The sequence below is a fragment of the Podarcis raffonei genome, chromosome 3, assembly GCF_027172205.1.
Source record: "Podarcis raffonei isolate rPodRaf1 chromosome 3, rPodRaf1.pri, whole genome shotgun sequence".
Classification (NCBI taxonomy): domain Eukaryota; kingdom Metazoa; phylum Chordata; class Lepidosauria; order Squamata; family Lacertidae; genus Podarcis; species Podarcis raffonei.
The window spans coordinates 1,547,154-1,563,356 of NC_070604.1; the positions used below are offsets into that span (position 1 = coordinate 1,547,154).

The 16,203-nt window shown below is 47.8% G+C and overlaps 2 protein-coding genes across 4 annotated transcripts in view; one reads left to right on the forward strand and one right to left on the reverse strand.

Moving 5' to 3' along the window:
• Positions 1 to 12,962, reverse strand: part of ANKRD66 (ankyrin repeat domain 66) — a 35,609-nt gene extending 22,647 nt beyond the window's left edge. Inside the window, exons 1-5 of one of the 3 annotated variants that reach the window (XM_053380304.1) lie at positions 12,684 to 12,872; positions 12,125 to 12,279; positions 10,956 to 11,184; positions 9,460 to 9,634; positions 5,608 to 6,882 (exon numbers count right to left, since the gene is read on the reverse strand). In XM_053380304.1, the coding sequence (XP_053236279.1) occupies positions 6,862 to 6,882; positions 9,460 to 9,634; positions 10,956 to 11,184; positions 12,125 to 12,263 (564 nt within the window). In that variant the 5' untranslated portion in view covers positions 12,264 to 12,279; positions 12,684 to 12,872 and the 3' untranslated portion in view covers positions 5,608 to 6,861. Of the gene's footprint in view, positions 1 to 5,607; positions 6,883 to 9,394; positions 9,635 to 10,955; positions 11,185 to 12,124; positions 12,280 to 12,683 lie in introns of those variants that run through there. The other 2 variants (XM_053380303.1, XM_053380302.1) reach the window with 2 other exon arrangements.
• LOC128411639 (taste receptor type 2 member 40-like) lies at positions 887 to 1,981 on the forward strand. The gene has a single exon (XM_053384060.1). The coding sequence runs from the start codon at positions 887 to 889 to the stop codon at positions 1,979 to 1,981; it is 1,095 nt and encodes a 364-aa protein (XP_053240035.1).
• Positions 12,963 to 16,203: the final 3,241 nt, after the last annotated feature.

The window sequence follows — 16,203 nt, forward strand, 5'->3', positions numbered from 1 at the left end:
GAATAAAGGGTTAACTTCTCTGACAAACTCTACTTCTTGCATAGGAATCCAGCCCTGATAACCTGAAAATAGTTCTTGCATGACTAAAGCCTTTGAACTCCAGAAGCTGTAAGTGATTATTCCAGTCTAATTTACCCAAGCTGAAATGTCTGCTAACAGCAACTATTAGATTCAAGAGCTGGGGGGGGGGGGGAATCTGCCATTCCACTCTCTAAAAACTTCCATTCATGGCATATAAGGCTGTCCCTTTCTCCTTCTGTGCATCACTCTTGTCAGCCTTGCCATCCTCCTTCACTCTTGAACTATGCAGAAAGTCAGCCAGGGCACTTGAGGACACCTGGGAGCAGCCTGAGAAGTTTCAGCTGGAAAACTGGTGCAGAGGATGTGCCTCTGGAGTATTTCCTGGCATAGGCTGGTGTCAAAGCTCTCCCCTGTGGAAAGAGGTTTGAGTCAAAGCCACAGCTCTAAGGAATGGTTTGGCAGCAACCTAGCTCTACCAGTATCACTAAATATTACGCTACACTTTCCTCTGATATTTGCCTAGGGTTTCATACTAATTCTTTAGCAAGAAATAACAGGTGCAAATTGTCCATCATTTTCAAGTCCTGCAGGAATGCATCAGTCTCAGATAAAAATAGAATGCATCTCTACATAACCTTGAAAACAAATGCTCTGGGGATTGTGAGTAAATGTCATGTAAATCATTGCTTTTTTGCCACAAGCTCTTGGCAAAAGAGTTGGTTGTTCTGCATCCCATGAAAAGAAGAATGCAAATCAGAGTGCAATAGGTGCCCTATGACAGCATCACTTCTCAATTTCATGGATAATAAAGCATGTGCTATCCAAAAGTTAAAGACTAGCCTTTTCAGACTGTGTATCTGGAAGAATGGAAGACCAAGGGTGCAACTATCAAAGAGCGGAGAGTTTTCCACTCCCAGTTATACTCTACATAGTTTGCACATCAATTGAGGCTGTTGTTGGGATGTCGTTGAATGCTTTCATTGCTGTAGTGAATTGCATTGATGGGATGAGAAATGGATATCTGAAATCCATTGATAAAATCTTGACTGCTTTTGGTGTCTCCAAATGTTTCTACATGTGCTTGCTAGTTATCAAGATTTTCTGGATAGCATTCTTTCCTTGGATACTTGAAGACACAAGCTTATACCAAACATACAAAGCTACAACGTGGTTTCTAAATTGTACCAACCTCTGCTTCACTGCCTGCCTGTGTACATTTTACTGTGCAAAGATTGCTAACTTCCAGCACTACATTTTCTTCCTCCTGAAGACGAGAATCTCCAGATTGGTACCCTGGATGCTTCTGGCTTCTTTGCTTGGATCATTAGCAACTACGTCACCTTTCTTCAAAGAAATTTACATCTTTACATGCCAAAACAATAGTAGTTTTGAGATATTAGGAAATGTCACGCTTGAAGGCTTTACAGTAGAAACAAATTTGGTTCATTTGTTTCTGTGGTGTGGTCTGGGATTCACAGTGGCTTTCTTCATCTCAACCACATCAACTTTTCTCTTACTCTTTTCTCTGTGGAGACACACCCAGCAGATGCAGAACAGTTCAGCCAGTTTCAGCAGCCCAAGCATGGCTGCCCATTCTCAGGCTGTGAAAATAATCATTTCTCTCTTGGTCATAAATGTCATTAATTTTGTGTCTTTGATGGTCCTTCTGTCCAATATATTTCTAGACAGCAGTCTTGCCAGCCGGTTTTGCGCCATCATTCTAAATGCATGCCCTTCCGTGCAATCTAGCCTCTTGATTTGGGGAAATCCTAAACTGAAAAGGGAATTCGGTAGAGTTGTGCATTATATCAGGTACATGTTCTTATTTGGAAAAGGTATAATGAGAGATGCATTCTGTCTTCCATCAAAAATGATTGGAAGCGTGAGCTGCATCCCAAACACACATTCATATTCGTGTAATCCAGAAGTGAGACAAGTGACACATGAGGAACGGCATTAAATTAAAATCCTGTGCACGGAGAAGATGATAAAGCAGTTTTGTTGTTTGATCAAGCCTGTATTCTAGCCTGATTTGCCTGCTGTGTACTTAAAAAAATCTTGAAAATAAAATTGTGTCCCTATAGAATAAAATGATAGTGGAGTCTTTCGATGAAGTAGTGAGCCAACTGAATCTTTCTATGTAGAGACAGATTGTTGAACTATGCATAACCTTTCCACTAAGTTGTTGAGGTAACAGAAGCCAGGTAACAGAAGCCAGTGCAATGATCCCCCCCGTCTCTTCACATGCCTCTGCACCCTCCTCAAATTGGCTCAGAACTGTTGGGAGAACCCCCGAAAAGTGTGTGCCCATGTGGAGTAGCAGTGAGAGTATTGGACTAAGACCTAGGAGACCACGGTCCAAACCCCTGCTCAGACATGAAAGTCACTGGGTGACCTTGGGCCAGTCCCTTTCTCTCACACTAACCTACCTAACAGGGTTGTTGTGAGGATAAAATGAGGAGGAATACCCAAGAGGCCCATGTGTGCACCCTGAGCTTTGGGAGGAAAGGTGGAATGAATAAATATATAAAATAGTGTGAGGAGGGAGAGGAAAGAGGAGAAAACATTCCTTCTAGAAAGCAGAAATGCTTGCGCTTCTGGAACAGTCACCTTAGCACAGAGGTTGTCAACCTGTTTTGGGTCCACAGCTCCCTTGACCAACTACATTCTTTCTGCAGCACCCCTGTGGGGCGCAGGACGGAGCCCAGTTACAGGCATGTCACCCCTTGCCTGCAGAACTGGCAGCCCCTCAACCCTTTTCGAACACCCTCCCTTGTGGAGTGTTCCCTCAGCCTCCTTCCCCCTCTCCTTGGGAGTCCTCTGGGCAGCTGCTGCTGCTGCCCCTGGTCTTTGGGTGCCCACCTGCCCCAAAAAGAGGCACCATTCGCCTGGGGAGCTTATAGCCAGGGCTGCTGCAATAAACAGCTGTGCAAGCCTTTGAGAATCAGAGACGCGAGAGGGCATCAGAGGAGGGAGGGACGGAAAGAGGGACAGAGGGCAGGCTCTACCTCTCCTTCAAATCAGAATCAGTGAGGGCTGTGAAGGTCCTGTGTGAGTGTCTGGAGGCAGCTGGTGGATGGAAGGTGGATCACGGATTGAGGTTGAATCCTGACAAGACAGAAGTCCTGTTTTGGGGGGACAGGAGGCGGGCGGGTGTGGAGGACTCCCTGGTCCTGAATGGGGTAACTGTACCCCTGATGGACCAGGTGCGCAGCCTGGGAGTCATTTTGGACTCACAGCTGTCCATGGAGGCACAGGTTAATTCTGTGTCCAGGGCAGCTGTCTACCAGCTCCACCTGGTACGCAGGATGAGACCCTACCTGCCCACAGACTGTCTCACCAGAGTGGTGCATGCTCTAGTTATCTCCCGCATGGCTCTACCTTTGAAGGTGACCCAGAAACTACAACTACAGTAATCCAGAATGCGGCAGCTAGACTGGTGACTGGGACCATATAACACTGGTCCTGAAAGACCTACATTGGCTCCAGTACATTTCCAAGCACAATTCAAAGTGTTGGTGCTGACCTTTAAAGCCCTAAACGGCCTCGGTTCAGTATACCTGAAGGAGCGTCTCCACCTCCATCGTCCAGCACTGAGGTCCAGCACCGAGGGCCTTCTGGCGGTTCCCTCACTGCAAGAAGTGAGGTTACAGGGAACCAGGCAGAGGGCCTTCTCGGTAGTGGCGCCAGCCCCGTGCAATTTCCCCATCAGATGTCAAGGAAATAAAAAACTATGACTTTTAGAAGACATCTGAAGGCAGCCATGTATCAAGACGTTTTTAATGCTTGATGTTTTAGTATGTTTTTATATATGCTGTGAGCTGCCAAAAGTGGCTGGGGAAATAATATAATATGATATGATATGATATGATATGATATGATATGATATGATATATGATATGATATGATATGATATATGATATGATATGATACGATGATGATATGATATGATATGATATGATGATATGATATATGATATTAGGCGCCCCAGGGTGCCATGGCATACTGGTTGAAAACCACTGTCTTAGCATGATGTAGGATTCCACACTTTAATTTAAGTTTCAATCCACTGTTACTTATTATTTCTATTTATATTTCTGAATATTTATAAACTGCCCTCTCATGAAAATAACATCACTAAAACATCATAACACTATAAGATTATAAAACGAAAAGAAATGACCAACATTGAATCAAATTAATTATCCAAAAATGCTTGGTGGAAAAAGAACATTTTCAGCAGGTGACAAAACGTTAGAATGGCAGCTTCCTGTTTGGCTTCCAGAGGAAGTCTTCCAAAGGTGCCACCACCTGACCTGCCTGTTGGTGTAGAAACGAAGGGCTCGTCCACACTTCCGTTTCTCCAAGGAAAACCCGTGGCATAGCACTGAATTGGAACAAACTACCAGGGGTTTTTCCGCAGATAGCTGTTGGTTCCAAATGAGTGCTGAAGAGTGGGTTTTCAGGGGAAAGAGGCCGGGCCAAGGCCACAGGGCTTGGACAAGTGGGAAACCGCTCAGACACTTGCTGCTTTCTAGGCACAGGGCAAGCAAAAGATGAGCCCTAATAGAAGTCAGGAGGCCTTCTCTCAAGGATCCCAGGGATCCGATAGACCATTCTGGATGGTGCATAAGGGACATGGGAGTCCTTCAGGTTAAGACTTTTAAAAGCAACCCTTTAATGAGGCAGTTTCATTCCTTTGCTTGTCTGTTATTTTTCTTTCCTCCCTTCTATATTGCCAATGGAAGGGATTTCCCCCCCAGCCCCCCAGTGGAGTAGAAATGAAATTGAAGAAGAATAGGAGGAAGGAATCCTTTGTTTAGAAAGACTTCCCCCTTTGTCTCACTGCAGCTCTACGGGAAAGGGTCTACTTCTTGAAACTCCTAGGATGTCTGGTCACATCCACAACATACATTTTAATCACATTTAAAGCAAAAGGCTAAAGAATCAAGGAAACCAAGCTACGATTTCCAGTAACCTTAGCAAACTGTGGTTCCAAGGATTGTTTAGGGGAAGCTAAGTGTGTCAAGTGTGTAAGGAATGCGGGTGGCGCTGTGGGTAAAACCTCAGCGCCTAGGACTTGCCGATAGTATGGTTGGCGGTTTGAATCCCCGCAGCGGGGTGAGCTCCCGTCGTTCGGTCCCAGATCCTGCCCACCTAGCAGTTCGAAAGCACCCCTAAGTGCAAGTAGATAAATAGGTACCGCTTTATAGCGGGAAGGTAAACGGCGTTTCCGTGTGCTGCGCTGGTGCTGGCTCACCAGAGCAGCTTCGTCACACTGGCCACGTGACCCGGAAGTGTCTCCGGACAGCGCTGGCCCCCGGCCTCTTAAGTGAGATGGGCGCACAACCCTAGAGTCGGACACGACTGGCCCGTAGGGGCAGGGGTACCTTTACCTTTACCTTTAAGTGTGTCCAGAATATATCTAAATGATGTATCAAAATGTCCACAAAATTTTGAATATATTTGCTACCAAACTATTTCAGATGGTGAGTCCAATATCAGTTTAATGGTAGCAGGGAATTAAGAAGATTGACTTATTCATATTTTTTTCCAAAACAACAACAAAAACAATTTTAAACTGTGTGAAGCATAGCAAGATAAGTTTTTGTTTATTATAGCATCTGGAACTCCAACCTTCAGGTTTCCACAGAGTTAATGAAACGCACCATGTTTCTCATATGGTTTTTAAACGCTGTTATCCATGGTACTTAGCTTTTCTACATAAGCATGCAAAACTGAGCATATGACACCATGCCTGTGAAAAGAATACTCTCCATATTTACATTTCTCAGAAACCTGGAGCTTCATTATGATGGATATAACTCAGTGGGTTTGTTTTCTCTGGACAAGTCTGAAAGCTCAGTGGCTGTTCATCCAACTTCCATATTCTAAGGATGTGGCATGAAGATTTTCCTCCTGAGTGGAAAAGCTGTTTTAAAGGATAACAGTTGTCAGGAGCTGGACTGAGGAGGAATGATGGGAGCCAACCCCCCTTTTTCTGAACCTTCCCAAGGGCAGGAGGACAGTATTGATTTAGAACAGTGGTTTGCAGAGGGACATAGTCCAGAGGGAAAAGCTGGAAAATACTGAGGGAGGAGCAGCTAGAAGAGGAAACGCCAAGAGAGAGACAGCTGGCAGATTCAGTGTCCTTGGACAGCATTCCTGACCCCCCCCCCCTTCGCCCAAGACTAGACGGGCTCTGAGAGTGATAGAACAGAGAGCTCAGCAGCGACAAGCTCAGATTACCCAACGTAGGAGTGACGTAAATTAATGGGGACGGAGGGGGTGAAACTTTACTGGGAGCAACGCCATTTTTTAGAGAGATATGCATTCCTTTGTCTCTTGCTGTGATCATTAAAGAACTTATTTGGTAAGAACACTCCTTTCGTTTTATCTGCTTATTTGCTGCCACAGGGGGAGGGATCCGATCCCCCAAAGTCTGACAACAGTCCATTGTTGCAGTTTTCTAAATTTTGGGCATTGGCACAACCATTAATTGCGTTCCTTGTACTTGGAAGTCAAAGTATAATTGGAGACACTCGGATTTAGAAAATAAAATATGGGCTGTTATAGCAATCTACATGTTTCTTGCAAAGCTATAGAAATTGCACAAAGGTGGTCTGGTTCTGGACCTGCTTTACAAGCTCTAGCCATGTCAATAAAGCAGTGCTATACTCTGGTTTTTCGTTGTTCTGACCTCCGATTTGCTGTTTGCTTGAGCATTTCCACAGTGGGAAGGTTTGCAAACTTCAATCCCTTCCTTTACATTCACCTCCTGGATTCTTTATCTCTGATCACCAGCATCTCTTTCTTCAGTGTGATTTATACAGCAATATGTTATCTCCTGTTGTTAGAATTCTAAGGTCCCAAATATAAAATAAATGTTCATAAATGTACATGGCAAACACATACATAAGTATATAAACCTTGTGTCTGAAACATCACCACCACAGGCACCAACCTCTTGGCATCCTGCTGTGGTTTCACCTCTAATTTTTACTAGATATGCCCAGTAAATGGTTTGCATCGAACCAAAAGATGCTGTAAGCGCTGCTCAAAAGGAAGGTACCGTATTTTTCGCACCATAGGACGCACTTTTTCCCTCCTAAAAAGCAAAGGAAAATGTGTGTGCGTCCTATGGAGCGAATGCAGGCTTTCGCTGAAGCCTGGAAAGTGAGAGGGGTCGGTGCGCACCGACCCCTCTCGCTCTCCAGGCTTCAGGAAGCTATCCGTTAGCCGTGGGAGACCCAGCTCTCCCACGGCTAGCGGAGCGCTGCATTAATCCCGAAGCTTGGGGCGTGCGGAGCTCAGCGCGCCCCAAGCTTCTGGGTGCCGGCAAGGTCTCCGCTAACCGTCTAGACCTTGCCGGCACCCAGAAGCTTGGGGCGCGCTGAGCTCCGCAGCCCCAAGCTTCGGGATTAGCGCTCCGCTAGCGGTGTCTAGGCTGCGGATAGCAGCCTGCTTCCCGGAGCGTCAGGCGCCCTGAAAGCAGAGCGCCCGGCGCTTCGGGAACACATCCGCAGCCTAGGCAACCCTGCGGGAGGTCCCGCAGGGATGTCTAGGCTGCGGATAGCAGCCTGCTTCCCGGAGCGTCGGGCGCCCTGAAAGCAGAGCGCCCGGCGCTTCGGGAACACATCCGCAGCCTAGGCAACCCTGCGGGAGATCCCGCAGGGATGTCTAGGCTGCGGATAGCAGCCTGCTTCCCGGAGCGTCGGGCGCCCTGAAAGCAGAGCGCCCGGCGCTTCGGGAACACATCCGCAGGGTGGGGAGCCCTGCAGGAGTTCCCCGCAAGGCTCCCCAAGCTGCGGATAGCAGCCTGCCGCCCGGCGGGCGGGGCGCCCTGAATCAGAGCGCCCCTCGCGCCGGGCAGACATCCGCAGGGTGGGGAGCCCTGCAGGAGTTCCCCGCAAGGCTCCCCAAGCTGCGGATAGCAGCCTGCCGCCCGGCGGGCGGGGCGCCCTGAATCAGAGCGCCCCTCGCGCCGGGCAGACATCCACAGGGTGGGGAGCCCTGCAGGAGTTCCCCGCAAGGCTCCCCAAGCTGCAGATAGCAGCCTGCCGCCCGGCGGGCGGGGCGCCCTGAATCAGAGCGCCCCTCGCGCCGGGTAGACATCCGCAGGGTGGGGAGCCCTGCAGGAGTTCCCCGCAAGGCTCCCCAAGCTGCGGAGAGCAGCCTGCCGCCCGGCGGGCGGGGCGCCCTGAATCAGAGCGCCCCTCGCGCCGGGCAGACATCCGCAGGGTGGGGAGCCCTGCAGGAGTTCCCCGCAAGGCTCCCCAAGCTGCGGATAGCAGCCTGCCGCCCGGCGGGCAGGGCGCCCTGAATCAGAGCGCCCCTCGCGCCGGGCAGACATCCGCAGGGTGGGGAGCCCTGCAGGAGTTCCCCGCAAGGCTCCCCAAGCTGCGGATAGCAGCCTGCCGCCCGGCGGGCGGGGCGCCCTGAATCAGAGCGCCCCTCGCGCCGGGCAGACATCCGCAGGGTGGGGAGCCCTGCAGGAGTTCCCCGCAAGGCTCCCCAAGCTGCGGATAGCAGCCTGCCGCCCGGCGGGCGGGGCGCCCTGAATCAGAGCGCCCCTCGCGCCGGGCAGACATCCGCAGGGTGGGGAGCCCTGCAGGAGTTCCCCGCAAGGCTCCCCAAGCTGCAGATAGCAGCCTGCCGCCCGGCGGGCGGGGCGCCCTGAATCAGAGCGCCCCTCGCGCCGGGCAGACATCCGCAGGGTGGGGAGCCCTGCAGGAGTTCCCCGCAAGGCTCCCCAAGCTGCGGAGAGCAGCCTGCCGCCCGGCGGGCGGGGCGCCCTGAATCAAAGCGCCCCTCGCGCCGGGCAGACATCCGCAGGGTGGGGAGCCCTGCAGGAGTTCCCCGCAAGGCTCCCCAAGCTGCGGAGAGCAGCCTGCCGCCCGGCGGGCGGGGCGCCCTGAATCAGAGCGCCCCTCGCGCCGGGCAGACATCCGCAGGGTGGGGAGCCCTGCAGGAGTTCCCCGCAAGGCTCCCCAAGCTGCGGATAGCAGCCTGCCGCCCGGCGGGCAGGGCGCCCTGAATCAGAGCGCCCCTCGCACCGGGCAGACATCCGCAGGGTGGGGAGCCCTGCAGGAGTTCCCCGCAAGGCTCCCCAAGCTGCGGATAGCAGCCTGCCGCCCGGCGGGTGGGGCGCCCTGAAGCAGAGCGTCCCGCGCGCCAGGCAGACATCAGCCAGCCCCACAAGCTCGGGGGACAGCAGGGAGGCGCCGCGCGACTATCCCGCTGTTCCTCGACCTGGTTCGGTTTCCCTGACCTGCTTTTGGGGGGGAAATAAAGGGAAAAAATTTTTCCTTTATTTCCCCCCCAAAAAACTAGGTGCGCCCTATGGTCCGGTGCGTCCAATCGTGCGAAAAATACGGTATCCGTGTTACTTAGCTAAGGCAGCTGGGCTGCATCTATAGAGCTCTGCTCATTACTTACTCTAGGAGTTGGATCATCGTCTTTCCCCACATGCTTTTTTGTGGGTTTCTTTTGTGTGTAGGCTTTATTTTTCAAAGGTTCTGCCTTTTTACGCTCCCAATCTTCGTCCTCCAGGTCCAGCTGAGTCCCCTTTAATTTTGCTCTCTGACAGAACTCCCTACACTCTACCTCTGCCCTAGATGAAAGAGAAAGGATGGTCATCTTCACCAAATTCAACAAAACCTCTCAAGCCATCTGGAATTGATATGGCATATTTATTCAATAGGGGACGTGGGTAGCGCTGTGGGTTAAACCACAGAGCCTAGGACTTGCCGATCAGAAGGTTGGCGGTTCGAATCCCCGCGACGGGGTGAGCTCCCGTTGCTCGGTCCCTGCTCCTGCCAACCTAGCAGTTCGAAAGCACTTCAAAGTGCAAGTAGATAAATAGGTACCGCTCCAGCGGGAAGGTAAACGGCATTTCCGTGCGCTGCTCTGGTTCGCCAGAAGCGGCTGTCATGCTGGCCACATGACCCAGAAGCTGTACGCCGGCTCCCTCGGCCAGTAAAGCGAGATGAGCGCCACAACCCCAGAATCGGTCACAATTGGACCTAATGGTCAGGGGTCCCTTTACCTTTACCTTTTATTTATGCAATAAAATATAATATTCCTAGTGTGCTGATTGGTTCTTTTCAATCAGTAACCCAAACCACTTATTTCTATGTTACATTTTGTTCGTCCAGGACAACAATGGGTTGGGATCTCCTTTTTGCTCTGGTGTGGACAAGCCCCTGGTTGGGGTGGGTGGGGACTGAAAATCCTTGGTTCAGACCTAGGATGCCAGGAAGGGGAGACAGGCCATTGCAGAGCTTATGTGAGGCCGGGATGCGAGTCTTGCTCTTCGCATGACAGCAGAGGTCTGGCAGGCCTGGAGGGGGGGCGCTGAAAGGAGCCCTGGCCAGGTTAGCTCTCCAAGGCCTGGGGCAAGCATACCTGGCTGCCTCCCCCCCCCCCCCCGCAGGCCAGAGAGGCATAGTGGAGCCCACCAGGACAGCTGTGTGGATCAACAGCTGGCTTAACTATGGGCCAACCAGCCCTCATGGCAATGCACCCCCCCTACAGGTTGCCTGGTTAGTCCGTCCTCCTGGCGGGCACCCCCCAGGACTCCTTGACACTCGCCTTCAGCCTTGCACAGCCAGGGCAGCGTCACGTAACTCCCCTGGGGGTCCTGAGGCACCTGCACAGGTTGTGGTACTGGAGCTTTGGAATATCCCTTCCAGTGGGGATTTGGCTGCCTCTTTATTGTCACTCAAACACTGTTATTTTTAGAGCCTCATTTTCTTAATCTGATTTTTATACTAATCCCTGCTTTAAATTGCATTCTTCTAACTTGATTTTTTAAAATAACTTTTTTATTTTATTTTGAATGATGTAGTTTCTCTGCTCTACCAGCTGAGGAGTGGGATATAAATCTAGCTAATAATAATTGATTTATCTGTTAACAATTTGTTGATACTTACACCTTTAAGAACGTGACGCAATCTTTGTGTCCGTAGATCTCTGCGATCCTCTTGGGTGTGTCCCCATAGAGATCTGCAGCATCAATAGGAGCATGCAGAGAATGAAGGGTTCTCAACACTCCTAGTTTCCCTGATTCAGCCCCAAAATGAGCTGCCGTCCATCCTGCTTCAGTTCTCAAGCACAGGCGAGCACCATGCTCCACAAGCAGTTTTATTATCTTTGAGTGCCCTGTAGAAATGCAAGGATGGGAGCCAAGTGGGTGAAATGGATCACAGTGGAATTTCTTCATTATAGACAAGTTCCAGTTGCAGCCACCTGCTACCTGAGGCAAATCACAAAATAGTGTCCCCCTCCCTGCCAGGTAAGAAGGGTGAGGGAAGATGTACAACAGGAACAAGGGCGGAGGAGAAAATAAAGATCTCTATCAGGACCTGCTGCCCCGTGGATCCTGCCACCCTTGCCTCGTGAGTGGGCCAGCCTCGGTTGCTGCAAATACACCCAAGTCTCTGTGGCACCTTAAGGTGTGTGTATAGTGTTAAATGGTGGCTCCCCACATGCTGGCTCTCATCCACCATTCCTGGCCCTCAACCAGGCTGGCTGGGGCTGATGGGAGTTGGAGTCAAAGACCTGGAGGGCCACATGTTCCCCCCACCAGCCTTTAAAACGAACCGATTTATTGTAAGCTAAGCTTTCATGGCTCAAAACCATTTCGTCAAATGAACAAAGTGTAATGCTTTGTTGATGTGTAGACATGCGCATGAAAAGACAAGAATTGCAAGCAGTGCTGTCAAATGGCCAAGACAGGCAACAGATGAGATTTGGGGCAATTCAGTAAATACAGTGACCATTTACAAAAGCAGTAATTGGTCATAGTGCAGTCACCTTAACACTGTTATGTATTTCCTACTCCTAGTGGAAAAGGAAACCAACAACTCACATAAGGCCCATGTGAACAGAAACTAACCTCTCAATGAGCTGTCATTCAGACATTTCATGCTGCAGCCTCCCTTTGGAATTTCTTTCTTTGAAGAATGTCACTTTTCAGGTCAGGTCAGCAGCAGAGAATCTTAGGAGACTGAAATGTTCTATTTGTTTCTGAATTCTGCTGTTTTTTTCTGTGAGATTAGTACCCTCTTTGTGAATGCAGTAGAAGAGATTTATAACTTACCTTTTGCTGCAGCCCAGTGCAGTGGTGTTCTGTCACTCCAATAAATATCTTTGCAATTTGGGTCACACAGCCCTGTCTTGAGAATCTCATCCACCAAGTCACAATTGCCCAATGCTACAGCTTCGTGCAGCTCTGTCATGCTGTTGCATTAAGCTCTGTGCAAGACAAAACAAAAACAAAAAACTGAAAACCCAAATCCTGCATGATTTTGTACTTTTTTATCCAAATGAGACACAGTTATTAGTGGTACAGTGGTACCTCGGGTTACATACGCTTCAGGTTACATACGCTTCAGGTTACAGACTCCGCTAACCCAGAAATAGTGCTTCAGGTTAAGAACTTTGCTTCAGGATGAGAACAGAAATCGTGCTCTGGCGGCGTGGCAGCAGCAGGAGGCCCCATTAGCTAAAGTGGTGCTTCAGGTTAAGAACAGTTTCAGGTTAAGTACGGACCTCCGGAACGAATTAAGTACTTAACCCAAGGTACCACTGTAAAAGGAAGGTAGTAAGAAAGAAAATATTTACAGGCAGTCTTTGCTGAAAATGAATCACATGCCTACCGTCTGTGCTCATGCTCCAATCCTATGTCCCCTTGTTTGGGCTTAAGTCCCACTGACATTAGGAGAGAAAGACAACATGAGATTTTGCCCTTGCAATAAAGAAAGCAAAGTCTGTCTGTTGATGACAAAATCCCCCAGTCTGTTGTTCCTTACTCTCTATGGGAACTGGCTCCTCCCTTGTTAAAGCTGCAGAGCTTTAAAGGAGAAATCTTTACAGGAATGTTTTCAGCAGATGCATGTCACACAGGCTTAGGCATTGAATTTTAGACAGCCTGTGCAAATAAGGTAAAGGGTCAATATTGCACGATAAGAGAATTGGGTTGTAAGGTTTCGTGATGCTGCAGATTTATTAAATATTTTAAGGAAGGCATTTTTTCCAACTGCTCTTCCCTATCTGAAAAAAGGATGGCCTGAACTCTTTTGAGGTGCTTCCAGATGGGTAGCACCTGAGGCTTCCCAATTGTTGCTCTTCTGTTGCAAGCGGAATTGCAAGCAACTCTCCATACTAGTGAGCATATTGTGCTTTTTAAAATGTGTACAATCTGCTATGTTCAGTCCTACGCACCAGCAGGCTTGACACGGCTGCTGTACATGTCAAAGGGAAGGTCCCAATTGACCTGAGCTGCCCTTGACTCTAAGCCCACATTTGCCGCAGTGGCTGTTGTTTTATCAGACATTGGGGTTTTTAATCAATCTTTTAATTAACACAAAATGCTTTGTTTAGTTATAATTTTAAGAATGTTTTAAAATATGGAAATGCCATTTAAATGAAAGTATAGAGCTGTAACACTATAATGCTAATTCTGAAAAGAAGGGGGGACTTTCTGGTCACCACCACCTTACAAAGGTAATAAATGACGATGAGAGAAATGGCTTTTTAACAAACATTTTTATAATAGCATAATATCATCATACTTTAATGCTGTAACACTTTCATTTAAGTGGTATTTAACTAATTTTTTAATATTAAAAATTATAACCAGTAATGCACCAGTAATGAAAAGATAGATTAAAATGAACAATACAGTATAAAATGGCGCGCACTGGAAATATTATGGTGAGGGTGCTCTGTGATTGTTCACCTGCCTGATACATCATTGCCTTTCTTCAAACCATGGACTTCAAAAAACACACCTGTGCAGTTAGTGCTGCTCTTCTGAAAAAAGGGAGGACTTTTTGTTGTCAGAGGAAAGACAGGAAAAAGTTCAGGATTGCAATGATTGGATGTTGTGTGAGTATCCCATAATAACTGAGCAAATTCTGCACTAAATGCCTAGTGTACAAGTTCTGCTTAACTATTGTTGACTGTTGGCTGTTATGTTTTTATGGTGTGCTGCTACTATAAGTTGTCATTTTATTACAGTATTTGTTTTTAATATTAGTTTCAAATAAAGTATGACTATATTTCTGAAATTTGAAACTGTTGCTTAATCTAATAAGATAAAAGACAACTTCCCTGGATGTCTAGATCCAGGTTTGGGGCAAGTATTTGATGATGATTTAAAATCACAAAACATGCAGCAAAGCATGAGAATATAGGCTGTTAGACCTCTAAAACAGACTATTCTAAGTTAATCCTGAAGTTCTCCAGTTCCCTTAGCATAGAAAGAAACCACACATTTAGTAAGGAACCAGGAGAACAAAAACTTTTAGAAAGAATGGGAAAAATTATAAGTTATCTAGGAGACCACTGTAAGCAGATGGAAACATTAGCAGGATTTTAATTCCACTTATTCTACAAGGAAGGCTCAAGCAATATGTGGACCGAGAACTCCCAGAAGTGCAAGCTGGATTTAGAAGAGGCAGAGGAACCAGAGACCAAATTGCAAACATGTGCTGGATTATGGAGAAAGCTAGAGAGTTCCAGAAAGACATCTACTTCTGCTTCATTGACTATGCAAAAGCCTTTGACTGTGTCGACCACAGCAAACTATGGCAAGTTCCTAAAGAAATGGGAGTGCCTGATCACCTCATCTGTCTCCTGAGAAATCTCTACATGGGACAAGAAGCTACAGTTAGAACTGGATATGGAACAACTGATTGGTTCAAAATTGGGAAAGGAGTCGACAAGGCTGTATATTGTTTCCCTGCTTATTTAACTTATATGCAGAATTCATCATGTGAAAGGCTGGGCTGGATGAATCCCTAGCCGGAATAAAGATTGCCGGAAGAAATGTCAACAACCTCAGATATGCAGATGACACAACCTTGATGGCAGAAAGTGAGGAGGAATTAAAGAACCTTTTATTGAGGGTGAAAGAGGAAAGCGCAAAATATGGTCTGAAGCTCAACATCAAAAAAACGAAGATCATGGCCACTGGTCCCATCACCTCCTGGCAAATAGAAGGGGAAGAAATGGAGGCAGTGAGAGATTTTACTTTCTTGGGCTCCATGATCACTGCAGATGGTGACAGCAGTCACGAAATTAAAAGATGCCTGCTTCTTGGGAGAAAAGCAATGACAAACCTAGACAGCATCTTAAAAAGTAGAGACATCACCTTGCCAACAAAGGTCCGTATAGTTAAAGCTATGGTTTTCCCAGTAGTGATGTATGGAAGTGAGCGCTGGACCATAAAGAAGGCTGATCACAGTCCCATGGATTGCAAGAAGATCAAACCTATCCATTCTTAAGGAAATCAGCCCTGAGTGCTCACTGGAAGGACCGATCGTGAAGCTGAGACTCCAATACTTTGGCCACCTCATGAGAAGAGAAGACTCCCTGGAAAAGACCTCGATGTTGGGAAGGATGGAGGGCACAAGGAGAAGGGGATGACAGAGGACGAGATGGTTGGACAGTGTTCTCGAAGCTACCAGCATGAGTTTGACTAAACTGCGGGAGGCAGCGGAAGACAGGAGTGCCTGGCGTGCTCTGGTCCGTGGGGTCACGAAGAGTCGGACACGACTAAACAACTAAACAACAACAATTCCACTTGTAATGTAACAAATACTATGGATAATATGGATTAATATAAAATTTAGAGTATGGAAGAATATGCAGTTGTAAGTGTTGAAAATAGGACCCCATGGGGAGGGGGTCGTGAGATTGAGAGTAATCTCAATATATGGATATGTATGTGGATTGTTGCCTTTGTCTGTTCAAGATCTGTTCAAGAAAATTGGAGATATGAAAGGAACATTTCGTACAAAGATTACCATAATAAAAGACAAAAGTGGAAAGGACCTAACAGAAGCAGAAGACATCATGAGAAGAGAAGACTCCCTGGAAAAGACTCTGATGTTGGGAAAGATGGAGGGCACAAGGAGAAGGGGACGACAGAGGACGAGATGGTGGGACAGTGTTCTTGAAGCTACGAACATGAGTCTGACCAAACTGCGGGAGGCAGTGGAAGACAGGAGTGCCTGGCGTGCTCTGGTCCATGGGGTCACGAAGAGTCAGACACGACTAAACGACTAAACAACAATGTGGATTGTTATCATTTCATAATTGTAAAATCAAATAAAAATGTTCTGGGTTTTTGTTTTTTTTTAAAAAAATGGTTTTCAACTCTTCAAAGGTCAA

Excerpts from the sequence above, each read along its gene's own strand:
- LOC128411639 (XM_053384060.1), top strand. The coding sequence starts at position 887 with ATGGAAGACCAAGGGTGCAACTATCAAAGAGCGGAGAGTTTTCCACTC.